Here is an 18,021-nt window from a genome sequence, read left to right on the forward strand (position 1 = left end):
CTGAAAGCAGAAAAACCAGCAAAGCAGATTTCTTCTCAATCCCAGATGTACTCATGCTCAGCAACAAGTTACCAAATGGAGTATTGGAAGCAGTCATTCACTCTGAGCCTGGTGTAGAAGGCTGCAGAAGTGAGGCCCACAGGTATGAGGTGACCTACCTAGATGACCTCTGACACTGTATCCAGCTCTGAGGATCATGATTACTCAGTTCAGTTCAGTTCATTTCAGTTGCTCAGTTGTGTCTGACTTTGTGACCCCATGGACTGCAGCACGCCAGGCTTCCCTGTCCTTCACCCACTCCTGGAGCTTGCTCAGACTCATATCCATCAAGTCAGTGATGCCTCCAACCATCTCATCCTCTGTCGTCCCCTTCTCCTCCTGCCTTCAATCTTTCCCAGCATCAGGGTCTTTTCCAATGAGTCAGTTCTTCGCATCAGGTGGCCAAAGCATTGGAGTTTACCAGATTACTAGATTTATAATTACTAGATTACTAGTAACCAGATTTTACCAGATTACTAGATTTGCAAAACAGGAGTGCCAGTCACATCACCCCTTCCTCCATTGTTTTCCTCTTACAGGGAGTCCTCAAACATTCCCAGAGCAGTATCTGTCAGAATTGATTGCAGTTTGATGAGGGAATTCCCTGGTGGTCAAAAATCTGTCCTTCCACTATAGGGGTCATGGGTTCAATTCCTAGTTGGAGAACTAAGATCGCACAGACCATGCCATGTGGCCAAAAAAAAAAAAAAAAAAAAAATTGGTTGTAGTTATAGATTCTCCTGTGTCTTAATGGATTTTATGGCTGCTAGCAGTTGATGGGACTGGTGCTCACAGAAGCGCTAGGCTCTGCTTCTGTTGAACACAAAGGATGCTCTTTCCATATTAAAGTGCCACTGGCATTGAGTAAGTAGTATCTCATGGGCAGGCTCCAATAACTTGCAGGGCTCAGCCCCCAGTTAGCTCCTCTACTTCACAGTTCAAGGAGATTTACCAGATTAGAGGTACTACCATTTTGGTTAAATTCACTTGGTTTGTGGTTTCCGACAGGCAGAAGAGGTGGCTGCTACAAGGCCATGTCAGGCAGGCTAGTCCCACGCAAGTTTCCTATATGTAGCACTCAGGTTCACTCAAGAAAGATAACTTCTGGACATGCTATGGATAAAGAGCTTATGTTAGGAATTAGACCTTACACAACTGTGCCAAGAACTGGGGAAGTGTCATTGGAGATGAACCAGAAGGGTCATTGGAGGATCAGAGTAAAATCATTACTCATTCATCTTGAACCGCTGGTCATGTTAGACAAGTCAGAGCTTGTAAGAAGATCTGAGAAGCTCCAGATCCAGTCACTTAATAGATCATAACAGAGGTCTTAAAGAGGTTTCCGGAAACCTATTGCCTTTGAGTGTCCATAGCCAAGCATTCACTTGTGGTCCAGGGGTTACTGTTGGTCCCAGGGCCAGCTTTTGGTAAAATAAGCTTACCAAGGAAAACAAGGACAAACTAAGACCCAATGATCCTCAGCGTCTAGCCATCACTTTATCTGATCATGAAGACTTTCACGCCAACATTAAGAACTGCTACTTCACTTCTTCAGGCCAAATCCCAAAACATACAAAGAAGAGGATTCTGGAAAACAGGACCCACCTTTACCAGTTAAGGATTATTTTAGGAATAATGTATGTATTTTAGGAACTGAAACTTACACAATTGTGGGAGGAAGTGTGACCCAAGTTGACAATACCACAATCCAGCTGCCTTTATGGCAAAACGTCTTTATTCTATATTTTTAATTTCTCTTTTATTCAGGGATTATTGGAAGTAGTTTTCAAATTTCAAATACGGGGAGGGACTTTTGTTTCTGGACATGATTAACATGTATTAGAACTACCTTCCATTATTTAAAAAAAAACTAACTATAAAGCAGAAGAAAATTTATGAAGCGATGCTTTTCAGGCATTGGACAACAGACAGTATGTATCAGTTTACCAGGGTTGCCATAACAGAATACTATAGAATGAGTGGTTTAAACAAGACAAATTTATTTTCTCACAGCTCTGGAGGCTGGTACAAAAGTAATTGCAGTTTTGGACTGTGATTTTTAAATCACTGTAACTAAGCTCAAAATAGGGTTGATTAACCTTATTAATCAAAATATGAACAATGACAATCAACACATTTTTGCCAATGAGAAATAAGTTTGCTTATTCCTATAGCATAAAAATCCATGCCTTGGGATTCAGCGAACTCTTGGAAAGCATTTTCTGTCTCCTGCTGGTTGTGGAAATGGTTTCTCTGCAAAAAGTTATCGAGATGCTTGAAGAAGTGGTAGTCATTTGGCAAGAAGTCAGGTGAATATGGCAGATGAGGCAAAACTTCATAGCCCAATTTGTTCAACTTTTGAAGCACTGGTTGTGCAATGTGCTGCTGGGCGTTGTCGTGGATAAGAATTGGGCCCTTTCTGTTAACCAATGCCAGCTGCTGCTGGTTTAGTTTTCAGTGCACCTCATTGATTTGCTGAGCTTGCTTCTCAGATATAGTGGTTTTGCTGAGATTCAGAAAGCTGTAGTGAGTCAGACCAATAGCAGACCACCAAACAGTGACCATGACCTTTTTTTGGTACAAGTTTGGCTTTGAAAAGTGCTTTGGAGCTTCTTCTCAGCCCAGCCTCTGAGTTGGTTGTCACTGTTTATCATATAAAATCTGCTTTTCATTACACATCACAATCCAATGGAGAAATGGTTGTCGTTGCATAGAATAGAGAAGATGACACTTCAAAACAATGGTATTTTTGATTTGTGGTCCCCTCATGAGACACCCACTTATCGAGCTTCTTCACCTTTCCAATTTGCTCCAAAGGCCAACCAACCATAGAATGGTTGATGCTGAGTTCTTCGGCAACTTCTCAGGTAGTTGTAAGAGGATCGGCTTTGATGATTCTCTTAGCTGGTCATTGTCAACTTCTGATGTTTGGCTACCATGCTCCTCATCGTCAAGGCTCTCGTCCCCTTTGCAAAACTTCTTGAACCACCTCTGCACTGCAGGTTCTTTAGCAGTTCCTGAGCCAAATGCAGTGTAAATAGAACAAGTCCCTGTGTAGGGACTGAAATTCCTTCCCACTGAAACTTAGTGGAGGGAGGAGTCTTACAGCTGAGTGGCTACATCACTGTGTGGTACAGTGACAATACTAATACAGTGTGCTTTGTTTCCATCCAAAGCACTTTCATTTGCATTTTATGTGCTTATTCATCTTATCCAGGCCACTTATGGAGCAGAGATAAAACTTAGGCTGGATATAGATAATATAAATGCTGCTAACACTTATTAGTGCCCTCATAACTAGCCAGGCTTCAGCAATATGTGAACCGTGAACTTCCAGATGTTCAATCTGGTTTTGGAAAAGGCAGAGGAACCAGAGATCAAATTGCCAACATCCGCTGGATCATCAAAAAAGCAAGAGAGCTCCAGAAAAACATCTATTTCTGCTTTATTGACTGTGCCAAAGCCTTTGACTGTGTGGATCACAATAAACTGTGGAAAATCCCAGACCACCTGACCTGCCTCTTGAGAAATCTGTATGCAGGTCAGGAAGCAACAGTTAGAACTGGACATGGAACAACAGACTGGTTCCAAATAGGAAAAGGAGTACGTCAAGGCTGTATATTGTCACCCTGCTTATTTAACTTCTATGCAGAGTACATCATGAGAAACGCTGGGCTGGAAGAAGCACAAGCTGGAATCAAGATTGCCGGGAGAAATAACAATAACCTTAGATATGCAGATGACACCACCCTTATGGCAGAAAGTGAAGAGGAACTAAAAAGTCTCTTGATGAAAGTGAAAGAGGAGAACGAAAAAGTTGGCCTAAAGCTCAACATTCAGAAAATGAAGATCATGGCATCTGGTCCCATCATTTCATGGGAAATAGATGGGAAAACAGTCGAAACAGTGTCAGACTTTATTTTTCTGGGCTCCAAAATCACTGCAGATGGTGACTGCAGCCATGAAATGAAAAGACCCTTACTCCTTGGAAGGAAAGTTATGACCAACCTAGATAGCATATTCAAAAGCAGAGACATTACTTTGCCCACAAAGGTCCGTCTAGTCAAGGCTATGGTTTTTCCTGTGGTCATGTATGGATGTAGGAGTTGGACTGTGAAGAAGGCTGAGTGCCGAAGAATTGATGCTTTTGAACTGTGGTGTTGGAGAAGACTCTTGAGAGTCCCTTGGACTGCAAGGAGATCCAACCAGTCCATTCTGAAGGAGATCAGTCCTGGGATTTCTTTGGAAGGAATGATGCTAAAGCTGAAACTCCATTACTTTGGCCACCTCATGCAAAGAGTTGACTCATTGGAAAAGACTCTGATGCTGGGAGGGATTGGGGGCAGGAGAAGAAGGGGACGACAGAGGATGAGATGGCTGGATGGCATCACTAACTCGATGGACATGAGTCTGGGTGAACTCCAGGAGTTGTTGATGGATAGGGAGGCCTGGCATGCTGTGCAAAGAGTCAGACACGACTGAACTGAACTGAACTGAACTATCCAGGGGCTTCCCTAGTGGCTCAGTGGTAAAGGACCCACCTGCCAATGCAGGAGATATGGACTTGATCCCTGGGTCGAGAAGATCCCCTGGAGAAGGAAATGGCAACCCACTTCAGTATATTTGCCTGGGGAATCCCATGAAGAGAGGAGCCTGGTGGACTACAGTCCATGTGGTTACAAAGGGTCAGGCACGCGTTACCAACTAAACAACAACAGCACTATTTTCAAAGACCATGTACCTAATTGTGGTCTAAATGCTACTAAATCTATTACTATAGCAACCACCACATATTATTGAACACTTACTCTTTTTAAATTTTTTAATTGGAGGAAAATTGCTTTGTAATGTTGTACTGGTTTTTGCCGTACAACAATGTGAATTAGCCATAATTATGCATATTGAACCTCCTTCCCCTCCCTGTGTCCCACCCCTTGGTCATCACAAATTGCCAGGCTGGGCTCCTTGTGCTCTAGATAGATAACTGATGAGCAGCTTCTCACCAGTTACCTACTTTACACATGATAGTTTCAATATATTGATGCTACTTTCTCCATTTGCCCCACTCTTTCCTTCCCCCACTGTGTCCACAACTCCATTCTCTACATCTGTGTCTCCATTCCTTACCTGCATATAGGTTCAACAATACCATTTTTCCATGTGCCATATATATGTGTTAATATACAGTATTTATTTTTATACTTCTGACTTATTTCACTCTGTATAACAGGCTCTAGTTTCATCTACCTCACTAGAACTGACTCAAATTCATTCTTTTTTATGGCCGAGTAATATTCCATTGTATATATGTACCACAGCTTCTTTACCCACTCATTTGTAAATGGGCATCTTGGTTGCTTCCATGTCCTGGCTATTGTACAGTGCTGCAATTAGCACTGGGGTACATGTATCTTTTAGAATTGTGGCCTTCTCAGGGTATATGCCCAGTAGTGGGATTGCTGAGTCATATGATAGATTTATTCCTAGTATTTTAAGGAATCTCCATACTGTTTTCTATAATGGCTGTATCAGTTTATATTCCCAACAGCAGTGTAGGAGGGTTCCCTTTCTCCACATCCTATCCAGCATTTATTGTTTGTAGATTTTTTGATGGTGGCCATTCTGACTGGTGTGAGGTGATACCCCATTGTAGTTTTGATTTGCCTTTCTCTAATTATTAGGGATGTTGAGCAGCTTTTTATGTGAACACTTACTCTTATCAGATGCTACACTGGGTGCTATGCATAATGTAATTAATCCTCAGGACAAGGTAGGTAAGTCACTTGATTTGTCAGCAGACACAGAGAGTTTAAGAGAATTAAATGACTTATTCATACCACATAGCAAATAAATTGTGTAGTAGGAATTTGAACTTGGATCTTCCAGATTCCAAGTCATTCTACTGTAGCATCTCTGTTGCAATGCTGATTTACAGGGTATGTATAGTCAGATGATAGTGTGTCTGCAAGGCTGGGTGTAGGAACCAGGTGGTCAGAGGCCAGGACAGAGGCACAGTCTTCCTTGGACCCACTGGAAGGATGCTCCCCAGCAAAGTACCCTCTTGGGTCCTACTGGAACTCTAGGAGAGAAAAGCATCAGACTAGGTTGGCTTCGTTAATTGCTGCAGTTATCTATTTTACCCATGATGCCACTCTTTCTTGTGCAACACAGAAAGCAAAAGACCAGACAGCCAGACAGACTGGTGACTGAATGCAGCCTCACTGGAAAGGAGCCTGTTTCGTGGGTGGGAGGCAATGACCAACTGTGAGAGATGATCTAGCCTTTCAAGGTGGAATTCAAATTCTGAAGGGTGTGGTGATGAAGGTGAAACTCAGGGCAAGGTGAAGTACACTTGGGCACCTGGGGACTTAAGGCCAACGCAGAATACTTTTACTTTGGTAGAGGCCAGTGATGAATCCAGGTGGAGTGACACTCAGTGGTAAAAGGGTATCTGTCTGTAGGAGGATGGCCTGAGCCACTGCATGGGAACTGAGCACAGAACTGGATGAGTCCTGCTATGGAAGGGGTTCTAGAAAGGGCATGTCATCTTAAAACAGGTCCCCAAGGCAAAGACCAAAAAAGTCCTGTTAGTATCCATATAACTGGAACACGAAGTTGGACAAAGCAGCAGCTGAGCATGCCTGGATGTTATCTCAGAGTAATGGGCCGGAATGCTTAGGTACCCAGAGAAATAGCACATTTATCCAGGTAAGACGGATTTTAGGGCTAAAAAGTATCAACTATGGTGCTTGTTCCCAACTATGGGGAGAGAGTAGGCTAGCCAAGGATGGGATTGGATAGGGTGATTGCATACCCTAGTTTTCATGGGACAGTTACGGTTTATGCCTGTTATAGATCAATTAATTTCTGTAATTAGTTAAAACTCTGCCTTTCACTCTCGAAGTGTGTCTGAATTTGGACATTGTATTGTTTCAAAGATTAGAAGGCCATGGACCTGGTAGATACCTGATATGGGGCAGCCCTGCCCATGGAACATGCCGTAGATACTGTGTAATATACTCATAAATTAAAAAAAAAATTTAATTGAAATGAAGAATCAAAAATTTTACATAGAATCACAAAAGTCTCTGAATTGCCAAAGGAATATTGAGAAAAAGACCAAAACTGGGGATACTATACTCTCTGCCCAGACTATATATGAAGAAGATAAAAGTACTAATTTTGAAAGATACACGAAACCAATTTTTTATAGTAGTATTATTTATAATATTCAAGATACAGTTGTAGATCTTGATATATTTTGTCTCTTGACAATTTGTTTCCTTCTCTGGATATGGTTCTGAAGCCCCAGGAAATACAATGCCTCTCTCTCTTTTGCAAGACAGAAAACAAAAGACTAGACAACCGGACAGACTGGTGGCTGAATGCCAACTCCACTACTTCCTAGCCATATGGCCTTGTACAAATCACTTTCCCTCTCTGAGCTTCATTTTCATCCTGTTTAGAATGGAAAGCAGTGCTATGAGTGTTGAGAAGGTACCTGTAAGACACTTAGCACAGCTTATGGTACACAGAGGGGCTCAGTCAGTGGTAAGTCTTCTGACAGCAAAAAGTGAGCAATATTAAGGGCCAGCCCTGATCTCTGGTGTGACACCCAGACATCTTGTGGTAGGGACAGGAGCCTGGAAGCCTGCGTCCACAGTAGAGGACCCCTGCCCAGGCCACACACTTCTCTAGCTGGTGGGAGGAGACACTGCCTGTGTGGTGGCAATGTCCTTCCTCCCTTAAAGAGAGTGGGCCTCATGAATGTGACATTCTTGGGATTTCAAGCAGAGATTTACTGTTCAAGAGGGGACTGCACCTCCTTAAACAGATAAACAAACAAGGAAGTTTGTCTAATGTGACAGGCAGTGCTGTGTCAACTGTTTAGTGTTGTTGCCTCACTGAATCCTGATCTAGGTTCAAATCCCCATTTGGTCTCTATTAGAAAATCAGGCAGCAACTTGGCTGCTTCTGAGGTGCTGCTTGAGTAAGTTCCAATAAGGGCCACCATCACCCCATTAAGGCTCAGCTCCTGGACTGGGTCGTCTTTGCAGCTCAAGATCTAGTCCTCTTCCCAGTCCTGGCCACCCCAGATCCATTGCTGCTTGTGGCATGGACTGAGTGGGGCCGGGTTTCCCTTGGCTCCAATGGGGCATTGTGAGGCTGTCTTGGGAAACCCAGCAGACAATTACTTAAGCAGACTTCTCTCTGTCCTGTCTCAGGGGCAAGCCTGCGGGCAAGCACTCCTCATGAGCAAAGTCCAGGTTTCCCCAGTCTTTCTGCCTGACCCAGCAAATCCCCAACCAGCCAAGAGAGCTTGTCTTCTCCATGTAGAACCCCAGGACTGGGACATCCAGTCTGTGTCTTGACCTGCTCACTCCCCAGGGTGGGTATCTGCAATCTCCCTTTTCCCAGGTCTCCTCTCAGGGGCACAGGGCCTGACCCGATCACTTTTCTTCTATTTTCACCCAGTTACATGTATATGTTTCTTAAAGACCTGGTCGTACAGGAGTCCCTCTGCTGGTTTCCAGTTCGTTTTCAGAAAGAATTATTCCATATATAGATGTATTTTTGATGTGTTCATGGGGATATGTGAACCCCATACCCTCTTACTTCGCCATCTTGATATCCTCCCATTGAAGACTATTCTTTCTTCATGTTTATTTATTTCCATTTTCTGTTGTGATCCCCCATCTATCCACTCATTATATCCGTATTTTCCTTCAACAATTCTTTAGTGTGTTTATTAGACAAGCTGTTTTAAAGTTTTTCTGTTAATTTCAATGTCCACATCATTTCTGTGAATGTTTCTGTTGACTGTTTTTTCTCTGATTCTGAGTTACTTCCTCCTGCTTCTTTATATGTCTAGTAAAATTTGATTTTTTTTTAGGGAATTATTTCAACTTACAGGATGCTACAGAGTTGATAGTCTGCATTATGTTGTTTCCCTTCAAAAAATGTTGAAGGTTGTCTGACAGAGCGCTAACTTATTGTCATATCAGTTTGATCCTGTTGAGGCTTTGCTTTTGGCTCTCACAGTAAGTCAGGAGCAACTCTTCCTTTAAGGACTGAATAGCTCTACTCCTAAGATAGAGTTATTTTGGGACCCTGGAGTATATAGTGAGTTAGCTCCACTTTGGATGACAACTTCAGTGTCTCCCTGCATGGTACAAGCACCTGAATTTTCATTCACTTCACAGACCCAAGTAGTTGTTTCTTCCATGTCTCATTTCACCCTGTGTGTATGCTTGTCAGTGATTTGCTAATGGCTGAAGGAGGCCTCTATGTAAATTTCTGGAGTCCTTTTTCTGTAAAGTTTCTTCTTCTCTCAAACCTGTGTTTCACAAATTCTTCACTGTCTCAACAGCTCACAGTTCTGATCTTTGTTTCACCCAGTATAGGGATTACTGCTCTCTGCTTGGTTTCCACTTACTTGTGGCCACTTGCTTGTGGTACCCTTGGCCAAAAATCTCTTCCTGCATATCTCCTTTTTTTCAAGAATTACTGTCTTACTCTGTGTTTTGGACTGAATTGTGTCTGCTCCCTACTGTTCCAATTTCATATGTTGAAGTCCTAGCCATTCCATATCTCAGAATGTAACCATGTTTGGATATAGGCCCTTTTAAGAAATGATTAAATTAAATTGAGGACTTGACTGTGGACTCTCAAAGGCAACAGGTTCCCAAGGAGCTTTTTAAGCACTCCCCTGTTACGGCCTGTTAAATGACTGGATCTGGGGCTTCTCAGATCTTCCTGTAAGCTCTGACTTCTCTACCTTTGCCCAGTGATTCATGATGAATGAATAGTGATTTTACTCAGATCCTCCAATGCCCCTTCCAGGTCTTTACTTCCCCAGTTCTTGGGACAGTTGTTTAAGGTCCCTTAAAAAAAATAGTTTTTTTTTTTACCCATAGCATGTGAAGTGGCTATCTTTTTTAAGGGAACACTGACTGCTATGTATAGCAAGCCTATGCAGGGCTAGCCTGCTTGGCATGGCTTTGTAGCAGCCACTCTTCTGTTTGGTGCAAACCTTGGACCACCTGAATTTAACCAAAAGGTAGTATTTCTGATCTTGCAAAGCTTCTTGAACTCTGAACTAGAGGAGCTAATTGGGAGCTGGTCCTTGCAGGTCACTGGAGCCTGACTATCAGATACCACTTACTCAATACCAGTGACACTTTAATGTGGGGACAGCATCCGTTGTGTTCATCAGAAGCAGAACCTGGCACTTTCTGTGATCACCACTCCCATCACCTGCTAGTGGCCAGGAGATAATTATGCATCCCATTAGAGACACAGAGGAATCTATAACTGCAACCAGTTTTGATAGGTACCACTCCAGGAACAGGTGAGGACTGTCTATAACAGGAAAGTAATGGAGGAAGGGGTGATATGCCTGGTGCTCCTGCTCTGCAAATCTCTAGTAATTATGACCCTCAGAGCTGGAGACAGTGTTAGATGTCATCCAGGTAGGTCTCCTGGGCTCTGTGGGCCTCATCTCTGCAGCCTTCTTGACCAGGTTCAAAGTGAATGACTGTTTCCACAACTCCATTTGACAGCCTTCTGGTGAGCATGAGTATATCTGGGATTGAGTTGAAATCTAATTTGCTGATTTTTCAGCAGTCGGTTGACTTTAAGTTTGACCACACATTCAAACTGAGTTGAACTTAGAATATAAACATGGCTGACTGCATAGAAATAAACTTTTATTTTTCTTCCCTGCAATGCTCTGGCCACAGACTGGGCCTTGGTAAAGTCCTGGCTGCCATACAATCAGGGACTCAGCTAATTACTATCACATGGTTGTGTGAAATATGCATGTGCTTTTTAGGTCAAACTGTACTCCCACTGTGTTATGTTAGTTGCTCAGTTGTGTCTGACTCTTTGTGACTGCATGGACTGTAGTCCACCAGGCTCCTCTGTCCATGGTATTTTCCAGGCAAGAATAGTGGAGTGGGTTGCCATTTCCTTCTCCAGGGGATCTTCCCCAAGCAGGGATTGAACTTGTGTCTCATGCATTGGCAGGCAGATTCTATACCACTGTGCCACCTGGGAAGCCCTATTTAAGTGAAGTGGAAGTCGCTCAGTCACGTCTGACTCTTTGTGACCCCATGGACTATACAGTCCATGGAGTTCTCCAGGCCAGAATACTGCAGTGGGTAGCCTTTCCCTTCTCCAGGGGATCGTCCCAACTCAGGTTCGAACCCAGGTCTCCTGCACTGCAGGCAGATTCTTTACCAGCTGAGCTATCAGGGAAGCTCATACTCCACTTAGCAATGTATAAAAATCAGTGTTTTATTGTTTTCTGGCCATCTCTGGTTATTGTTTAAATATTCTTCCAGTTTGTAAAGGTAAAAAATGATATCTCATTGGTATTTTAATTTGCATTTCTTTGGTGCCTACAGTGGTGTGATTTTCCCATGTTTATTGTTACTTGGATATCTTTTAAATAATGTGTTCATATCTGTTTCCAATTTTCCTGAGCGTTTGTATTTTTTTTTTTTTACCAATTTGTTAGAGCCCCTCTGTATTAATGTTTTTATTCACATGTCTGTAAATATTTTGCAGCTATATGCCCTGTCTTTTTATTTTCCCATAATTTTGCTTTATTGTTTATGCAACACTCTGGCTCCTGGATAGCAGGGTTAAGTAATATCTTCAGGGACATTGTGAACTTCCACCCTTGGCATGGAACCTGGCCTCTCATGGAGGGGACAGACATTCATATTATATTTTTTGGCCAGCCTAGCTGATTTTTTTCTGAAAAGAGCTTCGTAGGCAGTGTATATCAGCAAGAAGCTAGGAAAACAGAACCCAAAGGGTCTGCATGTTAGTTTATGGGACATGTTTCTATAACCTCATGGGAATTGCTTTGTTGGATGGTGAAGCTCCTGTGACAGCAAGTAGTCAGTAAATATGGGTAATGCCCAGACTGGTGAAGCCTGGGGGGAAAAGCAATCAAGTTTGTAAACATTCTATGAAAAATAAACATATTTTCAGAGAAAATCCCTTAAAAAAATTGGGGAATAGAGCAAAAAGTTTCCCCACTTAATTTTTAACTAAAGTCCCTTTTTTTTCATTGTCACATTATAGTCATTCCTCTCCTCTCTAATTTCCTACATCCTCAAGTGGACAGAATCCCTTTTCCTTGAGATTACCTAAGAGAAGCTATAGTTTTCAAAAATGGACATTATTAGAAACAAGAAGGAAAGGGAAATCAAGAGGTATAAAACTACAAAAGAACAGAAAAAAATGGTCATAAAAGAATTTTCAACTTTCTAAGATAACTTCAATTGACCCCAGATGCTCTAACTGGCACAGTTTGTAGATGGGTTATATAGGTTAATTTCCTTTTTTTCAAGTCCCTCTGCACCTTAAGAATCTCCACTTTACAGTTTCTGAGTTTCTTCTTCCGTTCTTCCCCTCCACCAGCTTTTCCCCACCCACCCGCCAACTTTCTCTTTAGGGATCCAGCAACTTCCACAGATCAGGAAGATCATTGCCATTTAAGGATTGATAATTCATTCCTAGTAAAAGTAACATTTGCTAAAAGAAATTATCTATGCCGTGCTCTGTACATTTTCTGTATTATCTCATTTAATCATTGCAATTTCTCTCTGAGGAGAGATACAAACTTTGGGCAGTTAAATGTGTTGCAAGAATTCACATGCCTAGTAACTGGTAAATCCAAGTCTCTCGTCTTGGTCTCTCTGGCACTAGAGTCCAGGCTCTTAACAACTGTGTTAGATCTTCCTAATCATATTTGCCTCAAACTACAATGCCATAGAAAATTCTGATGATCAAGCACCTTGTTCTCGCTCACTGGGCCAGGGTGAAGAGTTAGCTTTATGAAGACCATCTCTTCAGGACTGGTAGAAGAGTTCGGGGTGAGTGTGCATCCTGCATTGTATGGCTCCCCACATCTTCATCTTTAGAGAGTCACTCTGGGGCCCTGCCCCTGCCCACCAATTTGAGGAAGGCCCTGTTCACATCTTTGTTCCTTAGGCTATAAATGACAGGGTTGAGGAAGGCTGTGGCAACGTTGTAGAAAAGGGCCATTTTCTTGCCATTGTTTGACAAGGAGTCAGAGCCAGGGCTCATGTACATGATGATGCATGGAATAGCAAACATGGTGACCACAGTAATGTGGGAGGTACAGGTGGAGAAGGCCTTGATCCGTCCTTGGGCTGAGCGGATCTTCATGATGGTGGCAAAGATGTTGACATAGACAAGGACAATCAGGGAGAGTGGGACCACAATGACACTGAAGCCGGTGATGATGTTCACCAAGTCATTGAGGGATATGTCTGCACAGGCCAGCTTCAGGACTGCAGGGACCTCACAGAAGTAGTGGTCAGTTTCATTAGGGCCACAGTAGGGAAGGCACATAGCAAAGAAGGTATAGGACAGACCATCCAGCACACCATAGGCTGCACAGATGCCCACCATGAGAAGGCACACCCAGGGGCTCATGATGACCTTATACCGGAGAGGGTGGCAGATGGCCACGTACCTGTCCACGGACATGATGGAGAAAAGACAATACTCAATGATCCCAAAGAGGAGGAAGATGTACATCTGGGCCACACATCTAGCAAAAGAGATGGCTCTCTTCTTGCTGAGAATATGCACGAGCATCTGGGGCACAGTCGTGGTGGTGTAGCACATGTCCAGCATGGAGAGGACACTGATGAAGAAGTACATGGGCGTGTGGAGGCGTGTGTCCTGGTGGATGAGGGTGATGAGGAGGCTGTTGCTCACAAGGATCAGCAGGTAAAAGACTAGAAAGAAGGTGAAGAGCAGAGGATTGGTCCTGGGGTTCGAGGCAAAGCCCATTAGGATGAATTCTGTCACAGTGGACTGGTTGAGTTCCTGCATTGTGCTCTGCCTGTTTAAAGAGTTCGGGAAATATATGATATTTGGGGTTTTGGTGCCAACGAATTTCACTCATTTTTCATTTATGTTTCTTAACAGGAATTTTGGATTATTAGATGGGGGCACTACTGAATACATCCCCATAGTAGTTTTGTTAGGGGAAGCACACTGACTAAAACCGCCCACCCTGGCCAGGCACCATAGTAACCATTTACATGAGTTGTTTTATGCAGGAGATCCTCGTAAGGAACATGGAACTAATAAGCCACCACCAACCGGAAGAGTTCAGGAAACGTCAAAAGGAGACACCACACATCCGACCACCTCCCAGAATCCTTCTGTCTGGCATCCATCTTGGTTGAACAAGGCATGCACCACCAGGAAGGATTCTGAGCCAGAATGATTGGCTAAAGACATCCCGGAAACTAATCCCATCATCATAAAACCTGAGACTTCCAGCCATGTGGCAGAGCTGTTCTCCTGGGTTCCCTTACCCTACTGCTCTCCACTCAGGTGCCCTTTCCCAATAAAATCTCTTGCTTTGTCAGCACATGTGTCTCCTTGGACAATTCATTTCCAAGTGTTAGGCAAGAGCCCAGTTTCAGGCCCTGGAAGGGGTCCCGTTCCTGCAACAGTTTGAGTGGTGTCGGGGTTTTGTTCAGATGTAAGCTGAGGGGCATAGTGATGAAATGGAGAAGACTGAGTCTGGGAAGTGCTGTGTGCTGTGTTCCTTCCTGTCTCTTGCTTTCCCAAGATAGCTTTGCTTTTCTCTCTATTATTCATCCCATTTTCCATTTTCTCTTGTGACAACAGAGGCTGTTTAGCCTTGATTAAAGATCAGAGTTAAGACTATTACACTTATTATTTATGTTGAGGTTTTCATCACTGCTAGGATTACCATTGAGGTTAGAATTGGGAATTCAAATCAATGCTATGTAGATTAAAGTTTATAGTTAATATTCAAGATTTAACTTTTCCTGGTGAAAGAAACTTTACTGGTGTTCAGTAACTATGTCATTGATTCAACATGTTTTTACCAAATGCCTACTATTTGTTATAAATCAGAGGGGCAAAGGAGAGTTATAAATCATATGGGTGGAAAAGTGATTTCACACAGTTAAATATGTTAAAGAGTTAAATGCAAAAAACAAAAGTATAAGGTAACCTAAGAGAGAATATATGAGTGAATATTTATTTTATGATGTGACAGAGAAAGGCCTTCAAGCATCACTTGAAGGTTCCAAGTCCTTCAGCCTCTTAGTGTTGACCCCTTTCCCTCTAATAAGCAAACAAAGCTGCACAGCCCTCATCTGACCTGTTCCATATTTCCCTAATGTTGTGAAGGATTCTTGTGTATCCCTGGTCATTTTGCTTCCTAATCCTCACTCTCATTGACTCCTCAACTCCCCTTATTGCCTTCCTCATGGAGTACTGACCTTCAGTGGTTCATCCTTATTCTCTTTCTCCATTATGCCCCTAAACCTCACCAACACAAGGGTGTTATTTGCAAGACTTGTCCTGGATGTATGGATAAAAGGAAGATGACTTACAATGCAGCACAGAAGAGAAAACTATTTTTAAAATGAACATTTAATGTTGCAAAGTCCCTAAGTTATCTGTGCAGAGGTTTTTCCTCTCTAGCCCCCAGCCACCTGCATATGATTGGAGACTGGTATCCTTCCTGGAACCTCCTCCAATCTTCCCTTGTCTTCCAGTTCTAGGACTCTCCTTACTCCCGTTACCGGGGCAAGCAGCCATAAATCCAATTCCTTTAACTCAATGCTTTCAGACTTACCTGTGATTCAGAATCACCTGGAGAGCTTGTCAGATGCTCCTGCACTTCATATGGAGTTTTGATTTGGAAAGTCTTGGGTGGAGGTTGAGAATTTGCATTTCTACAAGTTCCCAGGTAATGCAGATGCTGGGTCCACACTTTGAGAACCAATCTACTTAATTGTGAAGAGTAATTTGGTTCTATCTCAATTTCCCTGTCTCTACACTATACTCAAGCTGCTCACATTCGTCCTGCTTAAATGCCAATACTTTCTTGCTTTCTTGTGAGCATAGAAATAAAGTAAGAAAAGTAAGAAAAATATGAATATTTTTGGCTATATAATAACTTATGTATAATAACTTATGTAAGTTAAAAAATGAATAATAAGTTGTTGCATATGTGTAATACAAGTGATTAATATCATTAGAATATAAAGGTCTCTTCTTTGTAAGGAAAAAACTCATAACCAAGAATGAGACATTAATAATCAATGCACAAGAGATTAATGAAAAAATGAATCCACCAAAGTTTAAACTTCCTAATAATTAAAGACTGCAAATTAAAACATCAATGAAATAGTTTTAACCTGACATAGGCACAAAATTCTTTTAAAATGATGATGCCTGGCATTGACCAGTTTGCAGTAAATGAGAAATTCTTATATATTGATTTGGAAATTCATATGAGAAGCAAATTACTCTGTTCTTCTGCAGGAAAATGTGATAGCATTTAATTTCACCTTTAAGAATATTGCATGTGGAAAAATGAGAGATGTGGGGAGAGATTTTCATCAAGGATGTTTAATTGCAGAATTACTTTTAATGGGGAAAACTGGATAGAACCTAAATGTCCTATAACAGGGGACTGGTTGAAATAATTTATGGTCTATTGATATGATTGAATACCTGATAACCTTTAAAATAATATTTTGGAGACTATTTTGCATTGTGGAGAAATGCTCCAACAGATTGTTAAAAAGCAGACTGAATCTTAACAGTATACAAATTTATATGCACAGCATAAAAATTAGAAAGAAATATACCAAAACCTTACAGGGGTCATTTCTGGTGATTAGATTTACAGGTGATATTTATTACTTAAAGTTCTATGAACTTTCCAAATTTCATACAATAAACATAAATAATTTTTATAATAAGGAATAAAATTCAAGTGGTACTTCGAATTTGGAATATATAAGGATTTGGCTTCTTCATTCAGACTAGTTAGATGAAAGTGTGGATGTGAGAGAGGGAGATGAGAGATGGAGAAAGACATGCTGGGCCTAGACAAGACTGGAGGACACTGAAAGGGAGTGTATCCTGTTGTCTGAGCTCAACCCCTCCACCGAGCTACACTTGGGAATCAGCTTATACAGTTTAATACAAGTACATTTGCTGCTTAAGGTAAAAGTGTTTCGGATAGGAGGTAGGTCCTGAGTGGTGGAGATCCTTGAATGAGGTCCCTCGTGATGAGAGGCTGCCCAGTTTTTACCTCCAGCTTGTACCTTCAGGGTGAGGGCAAAGGGGATGTGGGTGACAGGTCTCTGCTCCCCAGGACTCCTTGCCCTAAGATGAATTCATGTGTTTGTCCTAACTTTTTTCTTCTGCACTTTGTGCTGTGCTTGCTAAGTTGTTTCAATCATGTCTGAATCTGTGTGACCCTATGGAGTGTAGTCCACCAGGCTCCTCTGTCCATGGGATTCTCCAGGCAAGAAAACTGGAGTGGGTTGCCATGCCCTCCTCCAGGGGATCTTCCTGACCCAGGGATCAAACCCATGTCTCTTATGTCTCCTGCATTGGCAAGTGGGTCTTTACCATTAGCACCACATGAGTAAGTGAAAGTCATTCAGTTTTGTCCAACACTTTGTGACCCCATGGACTGTATAGCCCACCAAGATCCTCTATCCATGAAACTCTCCCAGCAAGATTACTGGAGTGGGTAGCTGTTCCCGTCTCCAGGGGATCTTCCCAACCCAGGGATCAAACCCAGGTCTCCCATATGGCAGGAGGATTCTTTACCATCTGAGCTACCAGAGAAGCCCCATATATTTATCTTCTACTACATACCTACCCTTCTGAAGCACAGGTGGAGAAACAAAAGGCTCAATGTAGTTTTGAATTTTCACTTTTGCCATTTACTGCCATGATTCTGAGTAGGTAACTATTTCTTAACTGTAAAAAAAAAAAAGAGAGAGAGAGAGAGAGGTTTATTACAATAATATATGATTCTTTCAAGTTCTGAAAATATGTTTACTCCTCTCTTCCTTTTCCTTAGCTCTTCCCCCACCACACACACCCTCCCCCAGCATCAGCACAAACCTTCAGGGGCTA

The 18,021-nt window shown here is 42.3% G+C and overlaps 1 protein-coding gene across 1 annotated transcript; it reads right to left on the minus strand.

The window, feature by feature from the left end:
- Positions 1–4,961: 4,961 nt before the first annotated feature.
- Positions 4,962–17,755, minus strand: LOC139182266 (olfactory receptor 2D2-like). Its single transcript, XM_070786716.1, has one exon. It carries the CDS (start codon positions 13,918–13,920, stop codon positions 12,982–12,984), a length of 939 nt encoding a protein of 312 aa, XP_070642817.1. The 5' UTR covers positions 13,921–17,755; the 3' UTR covers positions 4,962–12,981.
- Between the last annotated feature and the right edge of the window lie 266 nt (positions 17,756–18,021).

This window comes from Bos indicus, chromosome 3, assembly GCF_029378745.1.
Source record: "Bos indicus isolate NIAB-ARS_2022 breed Sahiwal x Tharparkar chromosome 3, NIAB-ARS_B.indTharparkar_mat_pri_1.0, whole genome shotgun sequence".
Classification (NCBI taxonomy): Eukaryota; Metazoa; Chordata; class Mammalia; order Artiodactyla; family Bovidae; genus Bos; species Bos indicus.